This window comes from Belonocnema kinseyi, chromosome 1, assembly GCF_010883055.1.
Source record: "Belonocnema kinseyi isolate 2016_QV_RU_SX_M_011 chromosome 1, B_treatae_v1, whole genome shotgun sequence".
Taxonomy (NCBI): domain Eukaryota; kingdom Metazoa; phylum Arthropoda; class Insecta; order Hymenoptera; family Cynipidae; genus Belonocnema; species Belonocnema kinseyi.
This window is the reverse complement of record NC_046657.1, coordinates 58715030-58742186: the sequence shown is the minus strand read 5'-3', so window position 1 is coordinate 58742186 and position 27157 is coordinate 58715030. Positions and strand designations below refer to the sequence as shown.

General features: G+C 22.3%; 2 protein-coding genes across 2 annotated transcripts in view; one reads left to right on the top strand and one right to left on the bottom strand.

The window, feature by feature from the left end:
* Window positions 1-11110, bottom strand: part of LOC117183015 — a 25163-nt gene extending 14053 nt beyond the window's left edge. Inside the window, exons 1-3 of the mRNA XM_033376161.1 lie at window positions 11037-11110; window positions 1162-3936; window positions 877-1093 (exon numbers count right to left, since the gene is read on the bottom strand). Of these exons, the coding sequence (XP_033232052.1) occupies window positions 877-1093; window positions 1162-3920 (2976 nt within the window). The 5' untranslated portion in view covers window positions 3921-3936; window positions 11037-11110. The remainder of the gene's footprint in view (window positions 1-876; window positions 1094-1161; window positions 3937-11036) is intronic.
* Window positions 11077-27157, top strand: LOC117183028 (probable tRNA(His) guanylyltransferase). Its single transcript, XM_033376175.1, has 3 exons — window positions 11077-11618; window positions 20329-20573; window positions 26712-27157. The coding sequence occupies exons 1-3, from the start codon at window positions 11264-11266 to the stop codon at window positions 27039-27041; spliced, it is 930 nt and encodes a 309-aa protein (XP_033232066.1). The 5' UTR covers window positions 11077-11263; the 3' UTR covers window positions 27042-27157.

Genomic DNA, 27157 nt, shown 5'->3' with positions numbered 1-27157 from the left:
TAAAAAACAAATTATAAGGTTATTTGATCGCCTTCAGTTTTAGAACTGTATGAAAATCATAAAGAAGTAAAAATGAGATTGATCGACTTAAATTGTATAACTCTATGAAATTTAGAAACGAATAAAGTATGAGGAATTGTCTTATAATTTAGAAAATAATGAATTTCAGAAACAAATGATAATGCGATTGATCGTCTTCAATTTTATAACTGTATGAAATTCAGATACGAATGAAGTGTGAGTGATCGTCGAATCGTTTACAACTGCATAAATTTAAGAAAGCAAATGATACTGTTGTTGATCGCCTTACGTTTTAGAACCTAATGAAATTTATAAAGAAGTAAAATTATGATTGATCGACGTAAAGTGTATAACTGAATGAAATTCAGAAACGAATAATGTATGAGGAATTGTCTTATAATTTAGAAAATTAGGAATTTCAGAAACAAATTACAATGTGATTATTCGTCTTAAATTTCATAACTGTATGAAAGTCAGAAACGAATGACGTTGTGATTGATCGGCTTATGTTCTAGAACTGTATAAAATTCATAAACGAATGAAGTGTGAGTGATCGTCGAATCTCTTACCACTGCATAAGTTTAAGAAACTAATGATACTCTGATTGATCGGCTTACGTTTTAGAAGTGTATGAAATTCAGAAACAAGTAAAAATGTGATTGATCGACTTAAATTGTATAACTGTATGAAATTCAGAGACGAATAAAGTATGAGGAGTTTTAACAATTTTTTTATCAGTATTTTTTTTCCAACTCTTCCACTAAGAAAAACCAGTAATGAAAATTGGAAAAGGGCGGCAAATTTCAAAGTTGCTTATTGTGACCCTAGACCTAAATCCGACTTTTAAGAATTTACCTCATCTAAAAATGGTTCCAAAATCAACAACAGTTGAAAAAGTCTCTGCTGGATTCGATGCGAATTTGAATCACCGAAATATCTTTTCCCTTTAAATTTCCTTAGCACCGCCATCACAAGTGGGAAAAATGATGATGAGTAATTCTCAACAGAAGTGATCGCTTTAAATATTAAAATTATTGCACGCGCTCTAACTTCCGAATCTTGATTATGATTTCTAGAAAGAAAAAATACATTTTTAATAAATAAGACAATGATATTTTGTTGATGCGAAAAAATACCTACGAAAGTCTCCCATCTAGAGAAGAATTTTTTAAAAATGCAATAGTTTGCAATTCTATTTTCACATCTCGACGAAGAACTTGTCCATGAAGTAGACAATCCAAAATTGATTTTTGAAAAAGGGATATCCTTGGATCTAAATTTTCCAAATTTTTTAACAACTCAATCTTTATATTTGGAACTGCTTCTCCTTCTTTCAAAATTTCGGTTATGAACTCATCCACAATTCTATCCTCAAAACCGAAACACTTTGGATTCAAGATCAGCTTCAGAAGTTTATCAAAAGCAGCCCAGAATAAACGATTCTTTTTCCCCTCAAAAATAGATTTCCAACAAGTTCTGACCAGCAATTTCACTTCTTCTTGATCCTTCTCCAAAACCAATCCCTTTTCGAGAATTTGTGACAATATTCCTATCACAAAAGGAACACCACTCGTTCCTGCTTTATCGAAAAGTGAGGAGGAAAATGAAATCCAATTTTCGAAAATTTCTTCCGATTTTTCCAAGTGAGAATTCATAATTTTTCCAAGAATTGTATAATATTCTGTGGTTGCTTTCCCCTTTATACCGGAGAGGCTTTCCTCTTCCTCGAAAGACATCGGAATCGCAGAAACATTTATCAAACGCGAAATGATTTCTCGACTCAAATCTCTCGATTTTTGATAAATCCGCAGAAAATTTATCCCATAAATTCTTTGTAATCCAGAAGCATTATAATTTTCTAAAGAGTAGATCCCTTCTTCCAAAATTCTTCGATAATTTGCATCTGTTTTGGTTACTGATGAAACCAATAAATTTAGAATTGCAGTATATTTCTGAACTTTTTCATAACTCAAGTTTTTCTTTCTGATCAAGAGAAAGTCGAATCCAGATTCAAAATAAGGAGAAATAATTTCGTAAATAATTTCTGAAGAATCGGAATTTTGAGCTCTTAAAATCATCCAATAAATAAGCTCAAGAATTCGATCTGCCAATTCGTAATTCATATAAGGCCTTGACTTTATCGACTGGATATTATTTAACAGATCAATCACTTCCAACAGAATTCTGCTCTCTCTTTTCAAGAATTTCAGGTCACACAAAATCACTAAAATAGTCGCAAACGATTCGACAGAATCCAAATTTCCTTCTCGAATATCTCTGCAAGATTCTTCAACGAATTTCTCGACATTCGCTTTTTCTATTTTCTGCGAATCGAGAATAATTTTCCAATTTTTTTCAGAGAAAGTCTCGTTCGGAAAAAAAGATAGAATCTTCCCAAGACTTTTTAAATTCATATCTGCGAAACGAGTTATTGCAATAATTATATTCGTTTGAGACTCTTTTCTCAAAACCGGAGAGTGCAGTTTTAAATTCTTCTCAACGAGACATTTAATTTTCATCAGCTGATCCTCTTTCCAAGGAAAAGAGATTGTTTCTATTTTTTCTGCGGCCGAGCGAAGGGCAAAAGTTACATAAAATATGGAAACCGGATCCCAAGAAATGTCTGCGATCGCTGACAAAAATTTCGGTAAGAGATTTATTTTCAAATTCTCGGCTTGGATAAATAAATCTTCGAGTTTTGTAACGATTTTTGGAACCTGATCTTCACTTTCGTAGAGGAATCGATTATTCAAGGTTTCTGTCAAAATTTTCAAGAAACGATCGTCATAGAGTTGAGGATTTAATTTTAAAATCAAAGAAATCCCGTATTTAATTACCGCGTTATTTTCGTGTTGCAAAATCTTTTCAAAAATGCAGAGAAGCCACGGAAAATCGAAACAGTTTCCACATTTTTGGTGCTCGCAATTCGCTGATATTAGAGAATTTAAAAGTTGCAAAGAAGGAATTACCATGTGCTGTTGTTTTTCTTCTAGAGATTCAAGAATTAAAATATAATTAGGAACAAAATCCTTTTTGCTACAAGAGAATATTTCCGGTTTTAATTCCCGTTTTACTGTTTCCTTCTCGAGAAATTCAGTGATTATTTTAAATAAATAAAGAGATTCTTTTCTTTCAAACTCAATCCTGGACCTCAATCCATTTAGGATTATTTCCCACAATCTTTTATCCGAAAACAGGAAGAGATTTTTTTGTTGGCTCTCGGTTTTTAGATATGCATCTATAAAAATGCATAAACCGGTCAAGGAATTTTTTAAATCTTGACCAGGCCGGAGTAAAAAATTCCAGAAGGAATCCAAAGATTCCAAACCCGTGATTTTAATCAATTTTGGCAGAATTGAAATGAGAGATTTCCAATCTGAATCTTTTGCTTGATACCAAATTTCTAAATCTCTTGAGATAAAGAGATTCAGGGATTTCCCCATTTTTTGATTCAGTTCAAAAGCGTCTAGAAAACACTCGATTATTTTCATGTACTGCTTTCCCGCCTCTTTCTCTTCGAAGGAATTGACAAAATTTATTTGAAAATTTTCTAATTCCTTGGAAATGTCTGCGGTGAAGAGAATCAGTTTGAGGATTATAATGTCGTAGATTATTAATAATTCTTCGTGAGAGAATTGTTTTATTTTTAAAAAGAGGTCAGTGGTTGTTGATAAATTTAGGATTTTCTGAGATTTTTCGAGTCTTTTTTTATGATATTCATTGCAGAGAAGCATATGGTATGATTTTAGACTATTTTTAGTTAATTTTCCTCTTATTAATTCTTCATCGTAAGATTTTATTAATTCATGGATCAGATTTACAGAATTGCTGAATTGTGTCTTTGATAAAATTGAAAAATCTACTGTGGGCGAGTTCAGGAATTTTTCGTGCAGATTCATATTTTAGAGACGATTTCTGAAATTGGAAAAATCTTCACAAAAAAGTACAACATTTTCTTAAATTTTATTGTTTCCAAACAATTGTTGATAGCATTTTTTATTTAATATTTTATGTCAAATTAATGAGGGTACTATATTAGATTCAATTTCAATTGCTTTAAATCCGTAATGTTTACAATAAAATATGTACTAGCATTTTCAAGAAAATAGATTAAACTTAAGCAAGATTTCAATTTTCACTACAACAAAAAATTTAGCGAAAAATGAAAAAAAATTGAAAATAAATTTTTGAATTTTTAAACCAAGAAGACGAAGTTACAACAAAATAATTAAAATTTTAACCAAAAAATAAGAATTCATTAGAAAAATGTACAATAGACCAATCAAGAACAATCAACAAAAAATATTAATTTTCTATAAAAAAAGAGGAACTTTCAACAAAATACAGAAATTTTCACCCAAATAAGTGAATTTTCAACAGAGAAAGATGAAGTTTTAACCAAAAATGGATTCGTTAAATTTCAGATCACAAAAATCTATTTTCAACAAAAAAAAAACTTATTTTTGAAAAAATAGTTACATTTTCAACCAAAAAAAATGAATTCTTAACCAAATTAATGAAATTTCGACTAAAAACTATAAATATTCAACCAAACAATTTTTGATACAATTTTTTAATTAATATTTGCAATAAAATCTTTTATATAAAATTAATGTAGGTACTGTATTAGATTCAATTTGAATTGCTTTAAATCCGTAATATTTCCAGTGAAAAAAAATTTTTCAGCGAAGCAAGAAAAAAAAATTAACGAAATTTTTTAATTTTTAAGCCAAGAAGACAAAGTTAGAGCAAAATAATGAAGTTTTTAACCAAAAAATATGAATTTTTATCAGAAAATATACAAAAGATTCTATTTCAAATTAGACGACCAATATTTATTTAAAAAACGCAATTTTTTACTTAAAAGTCTATAGTTTTTTATCTAATTAAGATATTGAAATTTCCACTTAAAAATGAAACAAAAAATGTTTAGAGACGATTTCTGAAATTCGAAACATCTTCAAAAAAAGCTACAATATTTTCTGAAATTTTTTTTGTTTCCAAACAATTTTTAAATTAATATTTGCAATAAAATCTTTTATATAAAATTAATGTAGGTACTAATTAAACTCAATTTAAATTTCTTTAAATCCGTAATATTTCCAGGAAAAAAAATATTTCAGCGAAGAAAGAAAACATTTAAAACAAATTTTTATATTTTTAAACCAAGCAGACAAAGTTAAAACAAAATAATTAAACTTACTTTTGAAAAAATAGTTACATTTTTAACCAAAAAAGATGAGTTCTTAACCAAATTAATGAATTTTCGACTAAAAACTATAAATATTCAACCAAACCATTTTTGATGCAATTTTTAAATTAATACTTGCAATAAAATATTTTATATAAAATTAATGTAGGTACTATATTAGATTCAATTTGAATTGCTTTAAATCCGTAATATTTCAAAAAAAAAAATATATTTCAGCGAAGAAAGAAAAAAAATTTTTTAATTTTTTAAATTTTGAAGCCAAGAAGACAAAGTTACAACAAAATAACTAAATTTTTAACCAAAAAAATATGAATTGTTTCGGAAAATATACAATAGATTCCATTTCAAATTAGACGACAAATATGTATTTAAAAAACGCAATTTTTTATTTAAAATTCCATATTTTTTTATTTAATTCAAATATTGAAATTTCCACTTCAAAATGAAACAAAAAATGTTGAACAAATTGAGAAATTTTCAAGACACAAAGACGAATTTTCTATAAAACAGTTTAATTCTTTTTAACAAAATATTCGATTTTTCTACCAAAGAGGAGAATTCTCAACTAAAATAAATTAAATTTCTAACCAAAATCGGAATGGTTAAATTTTCAATTTACAAAAATTGATTTTCAGTAACAACAACAAAAACTAATTTTTAACAAAATAGTTAGATTTTCAACCAAAGAGATGAATTTTCTTCTTAAATTATGAATTTTAAACCAAAAAAATCAATTCCAGGCAAAGCAGTAAAAAAGCGCTTTTTTATTTAAAATTCTATATTTTTTGATCTAATTTAGATATTGAAATTTCCACTTAAAATAAAAAATAAAAGTTTAGTCAAACGGGTAATTTTCAAGCCGCAAAGACAAATTTTCTACAAAACAATTTAATCGTCAACTTGAAAATATAACTTCAAAAAAAAAGTAGTACCAAAAATATAAATTTACAACGGACATTTTAATTTTCTATTAAAAAATAATAATTGAATTTTCAAGTAAAAAAATTAATTTTCAACGAAAAAAACAACTAATTTTTAATAAAATAGTTCAGTTTTCAACCAAAAATAGAATAGTTCAATTATCAATTACAAAAATTAACTTTTACAACAACAACAAATATTTTTTATCAAAATAGAGGAATTTTTATCAAAACATTCGGTTTTTGTACCAAACAGGTGAATTGGCAACTAAAAAAGATTAAATTTTAAGCAAAACTGGAATGTTTAAATTTTCAGTTTACAAAAATTGATTTTCAAGACAAAAAAAATAGTTTTTAAAAAAATATTTCAACCAAGAAAGATGAATTCTTAAAAAATTACACGAATTTTCTACTAAAAAGATCCATTTTCAACCAAAAATATAATAATTAAATTCTCATTTTATAAAATAATCCCCCCCCCCCTAAAAATATTTCTCAAGCAAATATATCATTTTTTAAACAAATAGTTAAATTTTTAACTTAACAGATGAATTATCGACTAAAATTATAATTCTTGAAAAAAATGCATTTTTAACAATATATTTTAACTTTCAAAGAAGCAGATGAATTTTCAACAAAAAATATTTATTTTCTCTAAAAAAAGAGGAACTTTCAACAAAACAAATGAATTTACAACAGCGAAAGATGAAATTTTAATTAAAAACGGAGTCGTTAAATTTTCAGTTCACAAAAATTTATTTTCAACAAAAAAACTAATTTTTGAAAAAAGTTACATTTTCAACCAAAAAAAAAGATGAATTCTTAACCAAAATAATGAATTTTCGACTAAAAACTATAAATAGTCAACTAAAAATAGAATAGTTATATTTTCATTTGAAAAATTAATTTTTACAAAAAAGCGAATTTTTAAGCAAATATACACATTTTGAAACAAATAGTCGAATTTTTTATTAAAGAAATGAATTTTAAACATCAACAAAAAAACAATTTTCCACGAAAAATGGAAAAGTCAAATTTAAAATTTTAAAAATTATATTTCAATTTAAAAAAAAAGACATTTTCAATCTAAAAATGAATTTCAAGCAAAGCAGTAAAAAAACGTTGTTTTTTTATTTAAAATTCCATAGTTTTTTATCTAATGCAGATATTACAATTTCCAGTTAAAAATGAAAAAAATTAAGAAATTGAGAAATTTTTAAGCCACAAAAGCTTAAAAATGTCAACAAAATATATGACATTTTTCACCAAAAAAATTAATTTTTTAAATAGAACAGATGAAATTTCAACCGTAAATGAAAATATTAAAATGTTCAGTTACAAAAATTAAATTTGTAACAAAATAGGTCAGTTTTCAAACCAAAAAAGTTTAATTCTTAACAAATTACATGAATTTTCTACTAAAAATATGAATTTTTCAACCAAAAATACAATAAAATTTTCATTAAAAAAAAAACATTTTAAACAAATAGTTACTTTTTTACTATGTAGATGAATTTTCAACTAAAAAAAGATTAAATTCTAACCAAAAATAAAATGGTAGAATTTTCAGTCGAAAAAATTAATTTAAAAACAAAATTGACCTTGAAAAAAAAATTAAATTTCCAAACATGAAAGATGAATATATAATAATTGCTGAGTTTTCAACCAAAAAAGAAGAATTTTGAACCAAATAATAAATTTTTCTATCAAATATGCAATTACATTTTTAACAAAAAAGAAAGAATTTTAAAGAAAAAATATTTAAAAAAGACAATTTTAACCAGACGACGAAAATGTATAAAAATCGCAAATTTTTTTATTTAAAATTCTAGTTTTGCATTTTGTTCAAATTATTACATTTTCACTTAAAATTTAAAAAATTTAACAAAGGCGATGAATTTTCAAATAAAATGGAATTAATTTTTTAGTTAAAAAAAATCATTTTCAACAAAAATCACGTATTTGGTCGAAATTTCGTCTTTTTAACAACAAGTTATCTTGTTGTTTTGAAATTTTATCTGTTTTATACAAAAATAATATTTTGGAGTAAAAATTTATCTTTCTGGTTAAAAATTAATTTTTGTAACAGAAAATTTAATTATTTATTTAAGAATTCGTATTTTTTATAGATAATTTCTTTCCATTTTTCGTTAAAAATGAATTTTTTTCAGTCAAAAATTCGCTTTATTGATAGAAAATTAATATTTTTCCTTCAAAATTGTCCTACTTGTTAAATGGAAAATTCATTTTTTTTAAATTCATTTTTGTAGATAAATTTTTTAACTGAAAATATTACTATTATTGTTTTCTTGATTTACAAAATTAATATTTTTGGTTAAAAATGGATTATTTCTTGGTTAAAAATGTATTCTTTTTTATTTAAAATTCTACTCATAAACATTTAACGTTAAGAAAACATTAAACGTTAAAAAACTTTTTAAAAAACATTTAAAAACATTAAACGTTAAACATTCATTTCCAGGCTCATAATTTCAGTTGAGAATTCAACAATTTTGTTGAAAATCCGTTTTATTTTTTTGTTGAAAAGTATTTTTTTTTTCACTGAAAATTTAAACCATCAATTTTTTGTTAAAAATAAATCTTTTTTAGTTGAAAATTCACTTCTTTCTTTAAAAATTTAATTGTTTTGTTGAGAGTTGATTTTTTAAACAGAAAATTTAATATTTTCAGTTGAAAATTTAATTGTTTGGTTAAAAATTAATCTACTTTGTGGAAAATTCAATATTTTTACTTTTAATTTACATTTTTAGATGGAAAATTCATTTTTTTATAACAAATTAAAGTATTTTATTGAAAGTTCGTCTTTTTTAACAGAAAATAATCTTCTTTTTTCAAATTCCTTTTTTTCAAATTCATCTTTTTTTTTTAAAGAAAATTAACTTTTTTGTTTGGAAGTTTCTTTTTACATCCGACTTTTTTAAATTAATTTTTTTTATAAAAAAATTTAAAGTATCCATTTTTGGTAAAAGTGTAATTTTTTTTAGTTCAAACTTCACTTTTTCGTTAAAAAATTGATGTGTTTTGTTGAAAGATCGTTTTTTATAGAAAATTAATATTTTTGGTTAAAAATTTATCTTTTTTGTTTCAAAATTTATTCTTTTCGGTTTAAAATTCTACTAATGAGTTGAAGTTTAAATACTTGGTTAAAAATCCATTTTGTTCATGAATTATTATTTTAGTTAAGAATTCAACTTTTTGTGCTGAAAATTAAACTAATTTGTTGAAAATTCGTTGGATTTTTTTTTTGAAATTCAATTTTTTCAATGAAAATTTAACCAAAAAAACTAATCTAATTTGTGGAAAATTCAATATTTTTAGTTCAAAAGTCAGGAATTTATAGAGTTTCAAATTGTCGAAAATTCATCTCTTTCGTTAAAAATGTAACTATTTCATTGAAAATTCGATTTTTTAAATTGAAATATAATATTTTTAACTTTAAACTTAAATTTTCCATTTTTTATGGAAAAATCATTTTTTTTTGCAAAAAATTAATGTATTTTGTTGAAATTTCATCTTTTTTAATGAAAAATCACGTTTTTTTTTAGACATTTCTTTTTTCAAATTCGACTTTTTAAGTTGAAAATAATTGTTTCAACTAAAAATTTAAATATTCCTTTTTTGATTAAATTTTTTTAAACTAACAATTAAAATTATCCATTTTTTATTAAAAATTAATTTGTTTTGTTCAAATTTCACTTACTTGTTTGAAAATTTATGTGTTTTTGTTAAAAGTTTGTTTTCTTTTCATAGAAAATTAATATTTTTGGTTAAAAATTTATCTTTTTTGTTTGAAAATGTATTACTTTTTATGGAAAATTCTACTTATTGGTTGAAGTTGAAATAATTTTTTCTCATCATTCATTATTTTAGTTGAGAATTCAACTTTTTATAATGAAAATTTAACTATTTTTTTGAAAATTCGTTTTTTGTTTTAGTTTAAATTAATTTTTGTAATTGAAAATTTAACCAATCTCTTTTTGGTTAAAAATTAATCTTTTTTTTTTAGTTGAAAATTCACTTATTCGATTGAAAGTTTGACTTTTAATGAAAAAATTAATATTTTGAGTTTAAAGCTTATCTTTTCGGTGGAAAATTATTTTTTTTAACTGAAAATGGAATTCCATTTTTCGTTAAAAATTATTCTATGATTTTAGAATATTTTTTTATTAGAAAATATTACTACTATTTTATTTATTTAAAACTGACCTTTTTGGCGAAAAATTCATGTATATTTTTTTTTAATTAATTTGAACGGCTTTGATAAAAAATAACTTTTTTTGTTCAAGATTCATTTTTTCATTTGAAAATTGATCATTTTTAGTTGAAAAGTCATGTAACTTGTTGAAAATTTTTTCTTATTCCATAGAAAATTAATATTTGTTATTAAGAGTGGATCTATTTTGTTTGAAAATTCTATTAGATGGTTAAAAATTGTACTTTTTTTAGTTGAAAAATTGAATTATTTGTTAAAAAATGTAAGTGTATTGTTGACAGTCGATTTTTTGAATAAAAAAATAATATTTTCGGTTGAAAATTCAATTGTTTGGTTAAAAATTAATCTACTTCATCGAAAATTCAACGTTTTTAGTTCTTTACATCTTTTAAATTAGGTTAGAAAACTGGACATTTTTCTTATAAAATAAAAATCAATTTAACACTTGAAACTTTTTTATATCTAACCATTTTAAAAAAATTTTTAAATTGGACTAAATTTTGTTCGTCTACTAAAATTTGTAGGTCCTCTCTTTATTTAAAAAATCCTAAACGTAAAAAATTAATCTATTTTTTCATTGTTTGCTGATTAACTGTTAGTGAATAACTTTTTGGCAATGTAGTCGGAAATTACTTATGTAAAAACTCACCAGTTTAATTAAACTCGAAAGATATTATTGTAATTAATCAAAATTCCAAGAGCGAAAATCGAAAAATGAGTTTCTAAACATAAACATAACCTCACTAGCGAAACACGCTGTAGCAAGTCGCGACTCGCACGAAACATAACCTCACATTTGACCTGTTAGTGATCAATTGGCCAAAAGTTAGTGTTCCGAAAACGGGAAAATAAAATAAAAAAACTGCAAATTGACGAATGTCGAGTAATTTGCTGAAAATTATTGGACCTCAGTTACACCTGTTGTTGAAAAGAAGCTTTAATTCGACGCCGAAAATGGCGAAAAGTAAATTCGAATATGTGAAAAGTTTTGAACGGGATGAACATTGTTTACCGAACTGTTACGTTGTTGTTCGAATTGATGGAAGAGGTTTTTCGAAATTCTCGGACGAACACGAATTTCTCAAACCGAATGACTTGACTGCTCTGGAATTAATGAATCGGGCCGCTCGCAGTGTCATGGAAAATTTTAAGGAAATCGTTTTTGCTTTTGGCCAAAGCGACGAGTATTCTTTCGTTTTTAGGAGAAATGCAGAGCAGTTTAAACGAAGAGGTAATTTTTTTGTAATTATTTCAATATATTTTTGGCTGATGCTTATCCTGACTTAAAATAACTATGTAAAAATTATTTTGTTGAAAATTAATTTTTTTGTTGATTTTTTTTTCATCATTTTAATTAAAATTTATTCTTCAAATTTAATTGTTTTGTTGAAAACTCCTCTTTTTTTGCAGAAAATTAATCTTCTTGATTGAAAATTAATTATTTTACTGAAAATTCCACCAGTCTATTTTTTGTTTAAATCTAATCTTTTTTAGTTGAAAATGAACTTATTTTTTTTAAAATCATGTATTTGATTAAAAGTTCGTTTTTTTTCTGAGGAAATTGAACAACTTTGTCAAAAATGTATCGTATTGGTTAAACATTTGTAGTTTTTTTGGCTGAAAATTAATTGTTTAATCTAAAAATGTAAATATTCTATTTTGCTTAAAAATTGATTTTTTGTTGTTAAAAATTCATAATTTTAGCTAACAATTAATCTCTGATTAAAAATTTAACTATTTTCTAACAAATTATTGTTTTTGTGGTCAAAGATAAATTTAACTATTCCATTTTTTTTGTAAAAAATTATTATATTTTGTTAAAAATTCGTCCGTTTTTGCAGAAAATTAATCTTCTTTTTAAAAATTAGTTTTCCTGTTTTTTGATTAAAAATTAATTTTTCAACTGAAAATTGAACGGTTTCATTTTTGGTTAAATTTAATCTTTTTCAGTTGAAAACGAACTTTTTTTGTTGTTGAAAATGTATGTATTTTATTAAAAATTCGTTTTTTCATTTTATAGAAAATAAATATTGTTGTTTCATCTAAAAATTAGAATATTTTATTTCGGCGTAAAAATATTTTTTTTTTTTTTTTGTTAAAGATTTATCATTTTAGCTGAAAAAGCAATCTCGTTGGTTGAAAATTGAACTGTTTTTTAGAAATTTATTTATTTTTTAGTCAAAGATAAATTTGACTTATAACTTTGACTTGTATCCGCTTTGACAGAAAATTAATCTTCATGGTTGAAAATTCACTTTTTTGTTTGTTAAACATTAATTTCTTTAACTAAAAATTGATGCATTCCATTTTTAGTTAAAATTTAATCTTTTTTTGTTGAAAATCAAATTAATTTGCAGAAAATTATTATTTTTTCGGTCCAAGATTACTTTTTTAAATTTAAATTTAATTATTCAACTGTTTCATGAAAATTGTTTTTTTTTTCTGTGAAAAATTATTTTATTTTGTTAAAAAATCGTCTGCTTTGCCAGAAAAATAACCTTCCGATTGTAAAATTTAACTCTTTAAAAAAAAAATTTTCGAAGTAAAAATTGATTTTTTTACTTGAAAATAAATTTTGTGATTAAATATTCATAATTTTAGCGATTAAATATTCATAATTTTAGCTAAAAATTAACCTCTGGTTGAAAATTCAACTATTTTCTAAACTTTTTTTTGTCAAAGATAAATCTAACCGTTCTATTGTTGGTCAACAATTTGTTGTTATAAAAAATTGTGATATTTTGTTGAAAATTTTTCCGTTTTTGCCGAAAATTAATTGTCTTGGTTGAAAATTTGACTATTTTATTAAAAGTAATTTTTCTAACCGAATATGTAACCGTTTAATTTTTGGTTCAATTTTTTTAACACTTTTTTTAACTGAAAATTAATTCTTTAATCTAAAAATTTAAATATTTAATTTCTGCGTAAAAATGGATTTTTTTTATTTAAAGATTCATAATTTCAGCTGAAAATTAATCTCTGGGTAAATATTTAACTATTTTCTAACAATTATTTTTTGTTAAATCTAAATTTAATTATTCAATTGTTTCATGAAAATTGATTTTTTTGTAAAAAATTATTTTATTTTTTTAAAAACTCATACATTTTATTAAAAGTTCATTTTTTTCATAGAAAATGAATATTTTTGTTTAAAAATTCATCTTTTTTTCTTAAGATTCAACTATTGGGCCAAAAAGTTAATAGTATTGGTCAAAAATTCTGTTTGTTTTTTAAATGAATTTTTTAACTGAAAATTCAAGCATTCCATTTTTGGGTAAAATTTAATCTTTTTCAGTTAAAAATCTAATTAATTTTCAGAAAATTATTATTTTTTCGGTCCAAGATTAATTTGTTAAATATAAATTTAATTATTCAATTGTTTCATGAAAATTGATATTTTTTGAAAAAAATTATTTTATTTTGTTAAAAAATCGTCTGCTTACCAAAAAATTAATCTCTCGTTAAAAATTCAACTATTTCTTTAAACTTCGTTTTTCTCTTTTTTGAATAAAAATTAAATTTTTAGTTGCAAATTTAACCATTCCATTGTTTGTTTAAATTTGATCATTTTTAGTTAAAAATTAACTTTTTTTGGTTGAAAATTCATACATGTTATTAAAAGTTCGTTTTTTAAATAAGAAATGAAAATTTTTGTTTGAAAATTCATCTTGTCTTCTTATTTGAAAATGAATTGTTTAATCTAAAAATTTAAATATTCTATTTCTGCTCAAAAATGAATTTTTTTGGTTAAAGATTAATCGTTTTCACTGAAAATTAATCTATGGTTGAAAAAATAACTATTTTGTAGAAATTTTTTATTTTTTGGTCCAGAAAAAATTTATCTAATCCATTGTTGGGTGAGAAATTTTGTTTATTGTAAAATATTATGATATTTTGTTAAACATTCGTCGGTTTTTGCAGAAAATTAAACGCCGTAAATCGGTTGAAAATTAATTTTTTAACTCAAAATTCAATCATTCCATTGTTTTCCTAAATTATATACTTTTAAATTAAAAAATATTTAATTTATTTAAAAATTCATTATATTATTAAAACTTCTTTTTTCATAGAAAGTTATGAAATTGATTCAAAATTTGTTGCCTTTTTAGTTGAAAATTAAATGTTCAATCACAAAATTTAAATATTCTAGTTCTGCATAAAAATTGATTTTTGTTGAAAATTAACCTTCTTGGTTGAAAATTTAACTATTTCCTAAAAAATTATTGTTTTTTGGTCGCGGAAAAAATTTAAATATTTTATTGTTGATTAAAATGTTCTATTTTGTTGTCAAAAATTATTATATTTTGTTAGAAATTCGTCCACTTTGACAGAAAATTAATCTCGAAATTTAACTATTTTGTTGTAATTTCGTTTTTTTTCTTGGTTAAAAATTAATTTTTGAAAATACATCTATATATAATAAAATATTTTACAAAAAATTAATTTTTTTTAAATTTAACTACTTAATAGAAAATTTCACAACTTTGTCAAAAATTTCTCGTTTGGGTTAATTTTTATTTTTTGTTTTTTTGGCTAAAAATTAATTGTTCATTCTAAAAATTTAAATATTCTATTTCTGCCTAAAAATGAATTTTTGTCCTTGTTAATGATTCATCATTTTAGCGAAAAATTAACATCTGGTTAAAAGTTTAACTATTTTCTAAATTAGTTTTTTTCTTCGAAGATACATTTAACTATTCCAATGTTGGTTCCATTTTTTGTTCAAATTTGATCTTTTTTAGTGAAAAATAAATTTATTTGGTTAAAAATTCATATGATATTATTAATTGTTTAATGTAATTTAAATATTCTATTTTTGCTTGAAAATTTATTTTTGTTGGTTAAAGATTAATCATTTTAACTGAAAATTATTCATCTTGTTGGAAAATTTAACTATTTTATAGAAAATTGTTATTTTTTTGGTCAAGGATAAATATAACTATTCCATTATTGATTGACTTTTTTTTGTAAGAAATTATTATGTTTTGTTAAAAATTCATCCGATTTGACAAAAAATTCATCTTCTTTGTTGAAAATTTAACTATTTGGTTGAAAATTCGTTTTTTTCTTGGTTAAAAAATTTAATTTTTTAACTGAAAATCGAACCATTACATTTCTGGTTAAATTGAGTCTTTTTTAGTTAAAAATGAACTTATTTTTGTTGAAAATTCATATATTTTATTGAAAGTTTGTTTTTTCTTTTTATAACAAATTAATATTGTTGTCTAAAAATTCATCTTTTTTTTAAATTCCACTACTCAGTAGAAAACTAAAATAATTGTTAAAAAATGTGTCGCATTGCTTAAAAAATCGTTGTCTTCTTGGTTCAGAATTTTACTGCAAATTTTGTTGAAAATTAATTTTTTTGACCGAATATTTTTATTTCTGCTCAAAAATGCATTTTTTTGGTTGAAGATTCATCATTTTAGCTAAAAATTCATCTTTGGTTGAAAATTGAACTATTTTTCAGAAAACTATTTTTTTTTTGTCAAAGATAAATTTAACTATTCCATTCTTGCTTGAAATTGTCTATTTTGTTGTCAAAAATTATTATATTCTGTTAAAAAATCGTTCGTTTTTGCAAAAAATTAATCTCTTTTGTTGAAAATTGTACTATGTTGTAGAAAATGATTGTTTTTTGTCAAAAATTAATCAAAATAATCTATTGTTGGTTGAAAAATTTGTTGTTTTTTTTTAATTTAATTTTTTAAAAATTCGTCCGCTCTAAAAAAAAATTAATATTCATGGTTAAAAATTCATTTTTTTTTTATTCAAAATTAATTTTTCAACTGAAAATTCAACGATTCCATTTTTTGTTAAAATTTAATCTTTTCTTAGTTGAAAATTAACTTATATTTTGTTTAAAAAATTCAAGTAAGTATGTTATAAAAATTTCGTATTTTTTCATAGAAAACAAATATTTTTGTTTGAAAATTCATGTATTTTTTAAAGAGTTAATATTCATTTATTAAAAATTCATTGTAATTCAAAATTAATTGTTTTAACTCTGAATTTAACTTTTATATTTTAGGTTGAGAATTGATCTTTTTTAGTTAAAAATTAATTCATTTTGTTAAAAAATCGTTTTTTTTAGATAATTAATTTGCTAGTTTGAAAATTCATTTTTTTGTTTGAAAAATTGACTATTTTGTAGAAAATTTTTTTTTTCAAAGATGAATTTTTTTCAATGTAAATTGAAATATTCCATTGTTGATTGAACTTTTTTTGGTGAAATTAAATATTTTTTGTTAAAATTTAATATTTTTTGGTAAAATACACTCACTTGTTTGGTTGAAAATTCAACTATTTGATTAAAAATTACTACTTTATTTGATAGAAATTAAATTGTTCAACTTAAAATTGATTTATTTTATTTTTTTGTTGAAAATTGATCTTCTTTAGTTGAAAATTCATTTTTTGTTATTAAAAAATCGTTTTTGGCAGGTAATTACCAAAAACAAAAAAAATTTTAATTTAACTACTTTGTAGAAAATTAAATTACTTTTTCAAAAATTCGTCATATTGGTTAAAAATTAATGGACTTTTTGAATGAAAATTAATTGTATAAACTAAAAATATAAATATTCTATTTTTGCTTAAAATATTTTGTTTTAGTTGAAAATTTAATTTTTTCATTTTAAAATTTATCTTTTGGTTAAAAATTGGATTATTTTCTAGAAAATAATTATTTTTTTAGCAAAGATTTGTTTTCAATGTTAAATTACTTTTCGTTTTCTTCTTGGTTAAAAATGTAACTACATATTTAGTTGAAAATTGTTTTTTAGTTTTTGTTGAAAATTAATTTTTTAACCGAATATGTAACCATTCTATTTTTGGTTACATTTTTTTTTAGTTAAACTGTTACTTTTTTTAGGTTGAAAATTAACTGTATAATTTAAAAATTTTAATATTTTATTTCTGCGTAAAAATGAATTTTTTGGTTAAAGATTGATCATTTTAGCTGAAAATTAATCTCTTATTAAAATTTCGTTTTTTCATAGAAAATAATTTTTTGTTTAAAAATGTATATTTTTAGCTGAAAATTATTCTCTCTTTACAAATTTAACTATTTTCTAAAAAAAAATTTTTTGTTGGTTAAAGATAAATTTAAATATCCTGTTGTTGGTTGAAAATTTTTTGTTGTACAAAAATTATTCTATTTTTTTAAAATTTCGTCTGTTTTTTACCGAAAATTAATCGTCTTTTTGAAAATTCGTTTTTCTGTCGTCTTTTTTGTTGAAAATTAAATTCTTAACTGAAAATTTAACAATTCCATTTTTTGTTTAAATTTAATCTTTTTCAGCTAAAAATAAACTTATTTGTTTAAAAATTCATACATATTATTAAATTTCTTTTTTTTTCATAGAAAATGAATATTTTTGTTTAAAATTTTTTTTTAAGATTCAACTACTGGGACAAAAAATTATAGTTTTGGTCAAAAATTCGTTTTCTTTTTTGGTGAAAATTAATTGCTTAATCTAAAAATTTAAATATTCTATTTGTTGCAAAATTATTTTTTGTTAAAATTTAATCTTTTTTTTTAAATTCACATTTTAGGTTAAAAATTCAATTATTTGATTACAAATTATGAATTAAAAATTGATATTTGTTTGAAAATTAACTGTTTTGACTAAAAAATTTATTATTCTCCTTCTAGTTCAATATGAATTTTTTATGGGTTGAAAATTCATGTATTTTATTAAAAAATAATGTTTTGGCTAATAATTAACTTTCTGGTTTAAAAATTCATCTTTTTGGTTGAAAATTCAACTACTTTGTCAAAAATTCATCGGATTAGTTAAAAATTAATGGACTTTTTGACTGAAAATTAATTGTATAAACTAAAAAGTTAAATATATTTCTCCTTAAAATATTTTGTTTTAGTTAAAAATGCATGTATTTTTTGAAAGAAGTTATTGTTTTCTTTTGAAAATGGAAATATTTCGTTCAAAATTGTTTTTTGTAGCATAAAATTAAATTTTTTGTTTGAAAATTGATCTCTATAGTTAAAAATTAGATTATTTTGTAGAAAATTATTATTTTTTTATCAAAGCCTTTTTAAAGGTAAATTTAAATATTTCATTGTTGGTTGAATTTTGTTTGTTAAAAATGATTATATTTGGTTAAAAATTCGTCTGTTTTGGCAGAAAATTAAGTTTCTCGTTTGAAACTTTAAACTATTTTGTTGAAAATTCTCCATTCTTTTCAATTTTCCATTCCCTTTTTGGTTAATATTGAAACTTTTTAGCTCAAAAGTCACTTATTTTTGTTTAAAATTAATGTATTTTATTACAAATTCTTATTTTTTCATAGAGAATTTTTGTTTCAAAACATTCATCGTATTGGTTAAAAATTAATTGTATAAAGTGAAAACATAAATATTCCATTTTCTGCTTTATATATTGTTTTAGTTGAAAATGCTTGTATTTAGTTAATAATTCATTTTTTCCCGTTCAAAATGTAAATATTTCGTTTAAAATACGTTTTTGTAACAGAAAATTGAGTTTCATCTTTGAAAATTTATATCTTTGTTTGAAAATTATTTATTGATCAAAAAAAATTTTCAAAAATATTATATCGGTTGAAAAAATCGTCTATTTCGACAGAAAATTAATTTTCTTGTTTGAAACTTTAACTATTTCGTTGAATATTTTTGTTTTAAAACTCATATTTTTTATTAAAAATTGAACTGCTTTGTCAAAAATTCGTTGTTTTTTTTAAATTATGGTTTTCACCGAAAATTCAAGCATTCGACTTTTTGTTTAAAAATAATCTTTTTTAGTTGAAAATTAACTTATTTTTGAGAAAAAAATTCATGCAAGTTATTAAAAGTTCGTATTTTTCATAAAAAATAAATATTTTTGTTTTCAAAATCATTTTTTTTGTTTGTTGAAAATGCACGTATTTTGTTAAGAGTTAATTTTTATTTATTAAAAATTCGAATATTTGATTGCAAATTCATCGTATTGATTAAAAATTCATTGTAATATTTGTTGGCAATTAATTGTTTAAACTCTGAATTGAACTTTTATATTTTTGGTTGAGAATTGATTTTTTTTTTATTTATAAATACATATATTTTGTTAATAATTCATCTTTATTTGTTGCAAATTCAGCTATACTTGTTTAAACGGTCTTGTTAAAAATTAATTTTCTTTTTAAAGCTCAATTTTAGTTGAAAAATAATTTCTTTTGTTAAAACTTTAATTATATAGTTGAAAATTTCTTTTTTCGATTGGTCATAAGATTTTAACTGCAAATTTTTCTATTTCTTTGTTTATTGAAAAAAAATCTTTTTTAGTCAAAAATGCTTCTTTTTTGTTAAGAATGAATTTTTTACCTAAAAATGTAAATATTCAACTTCTGCTTAAAATGATTTTTTTGTTGTTAAAAATTCATTTTAGGTGAAAATTAATTTCTTTGGTTGAAAATTTAACTATTTTCTAAAAAATTATTTTTTCCGTTCAAAGATAAAGTTTAAAAATTAATTTAAAATTTTAAAACCAAAATTCTGTATTTTTTCATAGAAAATTAATATTTTGGTTTGAAAATTCATATTTTTTTTCGAAAATTTTCTATTTTTAGTTGAAAATTAATATCTTTGGTTGAACATTTTTTTGGTTTGCTTCAAGAATAATTTTCTTAAATGAAAATTTAACCATTTCATTATTGGTTAATAACTTGATTTTTGTCGTGGAAAATTCCTGTCTTTTGTTGAAAATTCGTCATTTTATTTAAAAATTAATCTCTTTCATTGAAAAGTTGACTATTTTCTTCCAAATTTTTTTTGTTTTGGTTGAAGATTAATTTTTTGAACTGAAAATTGAACTATTTCATTCTTGGTTGTTAAATGAATATTTTTTGGTAACAAAGTAATTTTTTATAGTAATAAATAATATTTGCGGTATTTTATAATTGTTAAGTATTTTTTTTTCATTAAGTTTTTAAGATCACATCAAACGTGAATTCTCTATTTGCCTCGTCGTACGTCTTCTACTGGTCTAAGTTTTTTAAGGAAAAAAAACTTCGATATCCGCCAGCATTCGACGCCAGATTAGTTTTGTATCCGATGGATAATAATTTAAGAGATTATTTATCCTGGAGGCAGGCAGATGTCCATATTAATAATCTTCATAATACTTGTTTCTGGAATCTGGTACAAAAGAAAAACATGACTACGAACGAGGTATTTAATTTTATATTTAATTTTATATATTATTTTTAAACTTCTTTTGGCATTATAAAATTCTCCTTTTACTCGCAATTTTTTCAATTAAAGAAAAAATTCTTTAGTTTAAATAATCTTTAATTTTACAAATTTAATTTCATTTAAAAAAAAAAGACTTTTAAAATTGCATTCATTTTCTGATTTGGTTAAATCTTTGAATATTTTGTTGAAATTTGGTCTTTTTGTGTTGAAAATTGAGTAATTTTGGCAGAAAAATAATTTTTTGTTAAAAATTCATATTTTGACATTGAAAATTAAAAAAATTTTCATAAAAAGTCATCCATTTTGGTTGAATCTTTGAATGTTTTGGTGAAAAATTGTCTTTTTTGGTTAGAAATTTAGCAGATTTGGACAGAAAAATTAACTTTTTGTTGAAAATTCATTATTTGTTATTAAAAATTAAACAATTTTAATAAAGACATCCATTTAGTTGAAAGTTGAAATGTTTTCGTGAAAATTTGGCTTTTTGGGTTAGAAATTCAGCAATTTTCGCAGAAAAATAAATTTTTGTCGAACATATACATCTTTATAATAAATATTTTAAAACTTGTTGAAAAGTTGTTGTTTTTGGTTAAAAATTTAACTATTTTGTTGAAAATTCAAATTTTTATAATAAAAATTAAACAAAATTTGATAAAAAGTTATCCATTTTAGTTTAAAATTTCTTTTTTTTTTTTTGAAAATCTGTCTTTTTGGGTTGAAAATTCAGCAACTTTGGGCCGACAATTAATTTTTTGTTAAAAATTCATATTTTGATAATAAAAATTTTAAAACTTTTCTTAAAAAATCATCCATTTTGTTTGAAAATTTAAATTTTTTGGTTAAAATTGGTCTTTTGGGGTACAATTTAGCACATTTAGTACAAAATTAACGTTTTTATAAAATATTAGCAATCTTGTCAGAAAATTAATTTTTTGTTAAAAATGTATCTATTTTGACAGAAAGTTAACTTGAAAAAATTCTTTAGTTTAAATAATCTTTAATTTTACAAATTTAATTTAATTTAAAAAAAAAGAATTTTAAAATTGCATCATTTTCTGATATAAGCATCAAATAATGAAATCTTCAATTGAAAATAATTTTTTATTCTGTATTTGCATAAATAAAAAATGTCCAATTTTAGCTCTTAAGAATGCAGAAGATTAAATTCTGATTTGAAAGATTTGAAATTAAAAAATTAACTTTTGATCTTCTAAATCATCAAAATCTAAACATATTTATGTAAACATCTTTAAAGTTAAACAATTTTCAATCATAATTCTTAAACATTGTAGAAATTTCAATTTAAATCGTGAATTTTTACGGTTTATAACTAAAAAATTATGCAAGTTTTAACAAAAAAATTAATTTTCTAGCGAAATAGTTGAATTTTCAACCAAAAAGACGAATTTTCAAACAAACAGTTCAATTTTTAACCAAAAAGAATTCCTTCTCAAGAAAATTCAAAATATGAATTTTCAACAAAAAATCTTAATTTTCTGAAAAAAAAATTATGAATTTTCAACCCAAAAAGATAAATTTTCAAAAAAAAAGTTGCATTTTAAGCCAAAATGCATGACTTTTAACAAAAAATTTTAATTTTGATTTTAAAATATGAATTTTTAACAAAAAGTTCATTTTCTGTTCAAATTCGTGAATTTTCAACAGAAAAAATAAGTCTTCAAAAATACAGTTAAATTTGAGACCAAAATGCACGAAATTTTAACAACATTTAAAATTCCAAACAAAATGGATGATTTTAATAAAATTGTTCAATTTTTAATAGCAACTAGTGAATTTTCAACAGGAAGTTAATTTTCTGCCGTAATAGCTAAATTTCGAAGAAATTTTTTTTTTTTTACAAAAAGGCTGAATTTTCAACCCAAAAAGACAATTTTTTTTAACAAAACACTGAAATTTCCAACCAAAATGGATGACTTTTCCGCAAAAGTTTTTATATTTTTATCATCAAAATTTTAATTTTCAACAAAAATTTATATGTCTGGCAAAAATTGCAGAATTTTCAACCAAAAATGACGAATTCTCACCGAAACATTAAAATTTCTAACCAACACTTAGATTTTTGTATTTCTTATATCAAAATATAAATTTTTAACAAAAAGTTAACTTTCTGTGAAAATAGATACATTTTTAACAAAAAATTAATTTTCTGACAAAATTGCTAAATTTTTATAAAAACGTTAATTTTGTACCAAATGTGCTGAATTGTACCCCAAAAGACCAATTTTAACCAAAAAATTTAAATTTTCAAACAAAATAGGTGATTTTTGAGGAAAAGTTTTAAATTTTTTATTATCAAAATATGAATTTTTAACAAAAAATTAATTGTCGGCCCAAAGTTGCTGAATTTTCAACCCAAAAAGACAAATTTTCAAAAAAAAAAAGAAAGAAATTTTAAACTAAAATGGATAACTTTTTATCAAATTTTGTTTAGTTTTTATTATAAAAATTTGAATTTTCAACAAAAAGTTAATTTTCTGCAAAATAGATAACTTTTTAACAAAAAAATTAATTTTCGGACAAAATTGCTAAATTTTTAATAAAAAAAAGTTAATTTTTTACCAAACGTGCTGAATTTCCAACCCAAGAAGACAAATTTTCAACAAAATAGTTAAATTTTTAAATAAAAACAACTTTTCTACAAGTTTTAAAATATTTATTATCAAAATTTGAATGTTCAACAAAAAATTTTTTTCTGAGAAAATTACGGAATTTCTAACCTAAAAAGATAAATTTTCACAAAAACATTCAAACTTTCAACCAAAATGGATGACTTTATCAAAATTGTTTAATTTTCAATAACAAATAATGAATTTTCAACTAAAAATTTGTTTTCTTCCCAAAATTGCTTAATTTTCAACAAAAAGTTAATTTTTCTGTCCAAATCTGATAAATTTCTAACCAAAAAATACAATTTTTCACCAAAACATTCAAAGATTCAACCAAAATGGATGACTTTTTATGAAAATTTTTTTAATTTTCAATGTCAAAATATGAATTTTCAACAAAAAATTATTTTTCTGCCAAAATTACTCAATTTTCTACACAAAAAGACCAAATTTCAACAAAATATTCAAAGATTTAACCAAAATGGATGACTTTTTCACCAAAGTTTTTAATTTTTAATATTAAAATATGAGTTTTCAACAAAAAATTATTTTATTGTCCAAAATTGCTGAATTTTTAACGAAAAGTTATTTTTCGCTCGAAAATTACTAAATTTCTAACGCAATAAGACAAATTTTCACCAAAACATTTAAAATTTCAACCAAAATGCATGACTTTATTAAAATTGTTCCATTTTCAATAACAAATACTGAATTTCAAACAAAGCATTAATTTTCTTTCTCAATTTGCTGAATTTTCAACAAAAAGTTAATTTTCGGACAAAATAGATAATTTTTTAACAAAAAATTAATTTTCGGACAAAATTGCTAAATTTTTAATTAAAAAAGTTAATTTTTTATTAAATGTGCTGAATTTCCCACCCAAAAAGACAAATTTTCAACAAAATAGTTAAATTTTTAACCACAAACAACAACTTTTCAACAAGTTTTAAAATATTTATTATAAAGATGTAAATGTTCAACAAAAATTTATTTTTCTGAGAAAATTGCTGAATTTCTAACCCAAAAAGACAAATTTTCACCAAAACATTTAAAATTTCAACCAAAATGCATGACTTTATTAAAATTGTTTAATTTTCAATAACAAATAATGAATTTTCAAATAGAAATTAGTTTTTTGTCCAAAATTGCTGAATTTCAAGCAAAGCATTAATTTTCTTTCTCAAATTGCTGAATTTTCACAAAAAGTTAATTTTCTGCCAAAATTGATAAATTTTTAACAAACAATTAATTTTCGGACAAAATTGCTAAATTTTTAATAAAAAAAAGTTAATTTTTTTCTAAATGTGCTGACTTTCCCACTCAAAAAGACAAATTTTCAACAAAATAGTTAAATTTTTAACCAAAAACAACAACTTTTCAACAAGTTTTAAAATATTTATTATAAAGATGTAAATGTTCAACAAAAATTTATTTTTCTGCGAAAATTGCTGAATTTCTAACCCAAAAAGCCAAATTTTCATGAAAACATTTCAACTTTCAACTAAATGGATGACTTTATTAAAATTGTTCAATTTTCAATAACAAATACTGAATTTTCAACTAAAAATTAGTTTTCTGTCCAAAATTGCTGAATTTTCAACAAAAAGTTAATTTTTCTTTTCAAATCTGCTGAATTTCTAACAAAAAAAGACCAATTTTTACTAAAACATTTAAAGATTCAACCAAAAAGGATGACTTTAAGAAAATTTTTTTTTAATTTTCAATGTCAAAATATAAATTTTAGTCAAAAAATTATTTTTCTGCCAAAATTGCTGAATTTTCCACACAAAAAGACAAAATTTCAACAAAATAGTTAAAGATTTAACCAAAGTAGATGACTTTTTCGCCCAAGTTTCTAATTTTTAATATCAAAATATGAGTTTTGAACAAAAAATTATTTTTCTGTCAAAAATTGCTGCATTTTCAACAAAAAGTTAATTTCTCGCTCCAAAATTGCTGAACTTCTAACCCAAAAAGACAAATTTTCACCAAAACATTTAAAATTTCAAACAAAATGCATGAATTTAATAAAATTGTTTATTTTTCAATAACAAATAATGAATTTTCAACTAAAAATTAGTTTTCTGTTTAAAATGGCTGAATTTCAAACAAAGCATTAATTTTCTTTCTCAATTTGCTGAATTTTCAACAAAAAGTTAATTTTCTGTCAAAATAGTAAATTTTTAACAAAAAATTAATTTTCGGAGAAAATTGCTAAATTTTTAATAAAAAACCTAAATTTTTTGCTAAATGTGCTGAATTTCCCACCAAAAAAGACAAATTTTCAACAAAATAGTTAAATTTTTAACCAAAAACATCAACTTTTCAACAAGTTTAAAAATATTAATTATCAAAACTTGAATGTTTAACAAAAATTTATTTTTCTGCGAAAATTGCTGTATTTCTAACCCAAAAAGATAAATTTTCACCAATACATTTAAACTTTTAACCAAAATGGATGACTTTATTAAAATTATTCAATTTTCAATAACAAATAATGAATTTCAACTAAAAATTAGTTTTCTGTCAAAAATTGCTGAATTTTCAACAAAAAGTTAATTTTTTTGTCCAAATCTGCTGAATTTCTAACAAAAAAAGACACATTTTCACCAAAACACTTAAATTTTTAACCAAAATGGATGACTTTATTAAAATTGTTCAATTTTTAATAACAAATAATGAATTTTCAACTAAAAATTAGTTTTTTGCCCAAAATTGCTGAATTCCTAACGCAAAAAGACAAATTTTCACCAAAACATTGAAAGAATTAACCAAAATGGATGACTTTTTTACCAAAATTTTTAATATTAAAATACGAGTTTTCAACCAAAATTAATTTTTCTGCAAAAATTGCTGAATTAAAATTGTTCAATTTTCAGTAACAAATAATGAATTTTCAACTAAAAATTACATTTCTGTCCAAAATTGCTGAATTTCAAACAAAGCATTAATTTTCTTTCCAAAATTGCTGAATTTCTAACCAAAAAAGACCAATTTTTACCGAAACATTTCAACTTTCAACCAAAATGGATGACTTTATTAAAATTGTTCAATTTTCAATAACAAATAATGAATTGTCAAATAGAATTTAGCTTTTTTGCCCAAAATTGCTGAATTTCTAACCAAAAAAGACCAATTTTTACCGAAACATTTCAACTTTCAACCAAAATGGATGACTTTATTAAAATTGTTCAATTTTCAATAACAAATAATGAATTTTCAAATAGAAATTTGTTTTTTTGCCCAAAATTGCTGAATTTTTAACAAAAGTTATATTTTTCTGTACAAAATTGCTGAATTTTCAGCAAAAAGTTAATTTTCTGACAAAATTGCTGAATTTGCAAACCAAAAAGGATTATTTTTTCACAAAAATGTTCAAGTTTCAATAAAAAATTGGGATGATCGTAATCGTTTGTTTTAAATTGATAAACTGCGTTAGAATTGAATTTTATTGAAAAACAGTCTCTGTTTTATTGAAATTTCGCAGGCGAATGAGAGACTGAAAGGAACGGTCTCGTCCGACAAAAACGAAATGCTCTTCCACGACTTTGGAATTAATTACAACAACGAGTTGCCAATCTTTCGAAAGGGAACGATTCTCATGAGAAAAGCCGTTCCGGCCGAACATGGAAAAACGAAAAATGAAATCATCACTATATTCGACGACCTTATTGGCGATAGATTTTGGATCGAGAACACTCAACTTTTTGGCCAAAGGTATGCCGAGGAATTACAAAAATCCCTACAATTGACCAGAGAACGGAGAGGAAAGACCCAAAATCTGGAAAAAAATAGAGCACAAAACGAAAGCGGCTGACTCGAAATAGTACAAATTTTATCTATTTTTTATTTATTTAAAATAGCATTGTTATTACCTTTTTTTTTAGAAAAAGTTGGTTCATTTGCCAAAATTTCGTTGGTTTTTATATCAAA

Bases quoted from the DNA above. Each gene is read 5' to 3' on its own strand.
- LOC117183028 (XM_033376175.1), top strand. From the start codon at position 11,264: ATGTCGAGTAATTTGCTGAAAATTATTGGACCTCAGTTACACCTGTTG. The intron at 11,619-20,328 runs GTAATTTTTTTG...TTTTTCATTAAG, and splicing joins AGAGCAGTTTAAACGAAGAG to TTTTTAAGATCACATCAAAC. The intron at 20,574-26,711 runs GTATTTAATTTT...GAAATTTCGCAG, and splicing joins AAAACATGACTACGAACGAG to GCGAATGAGAGACTGAAAGG.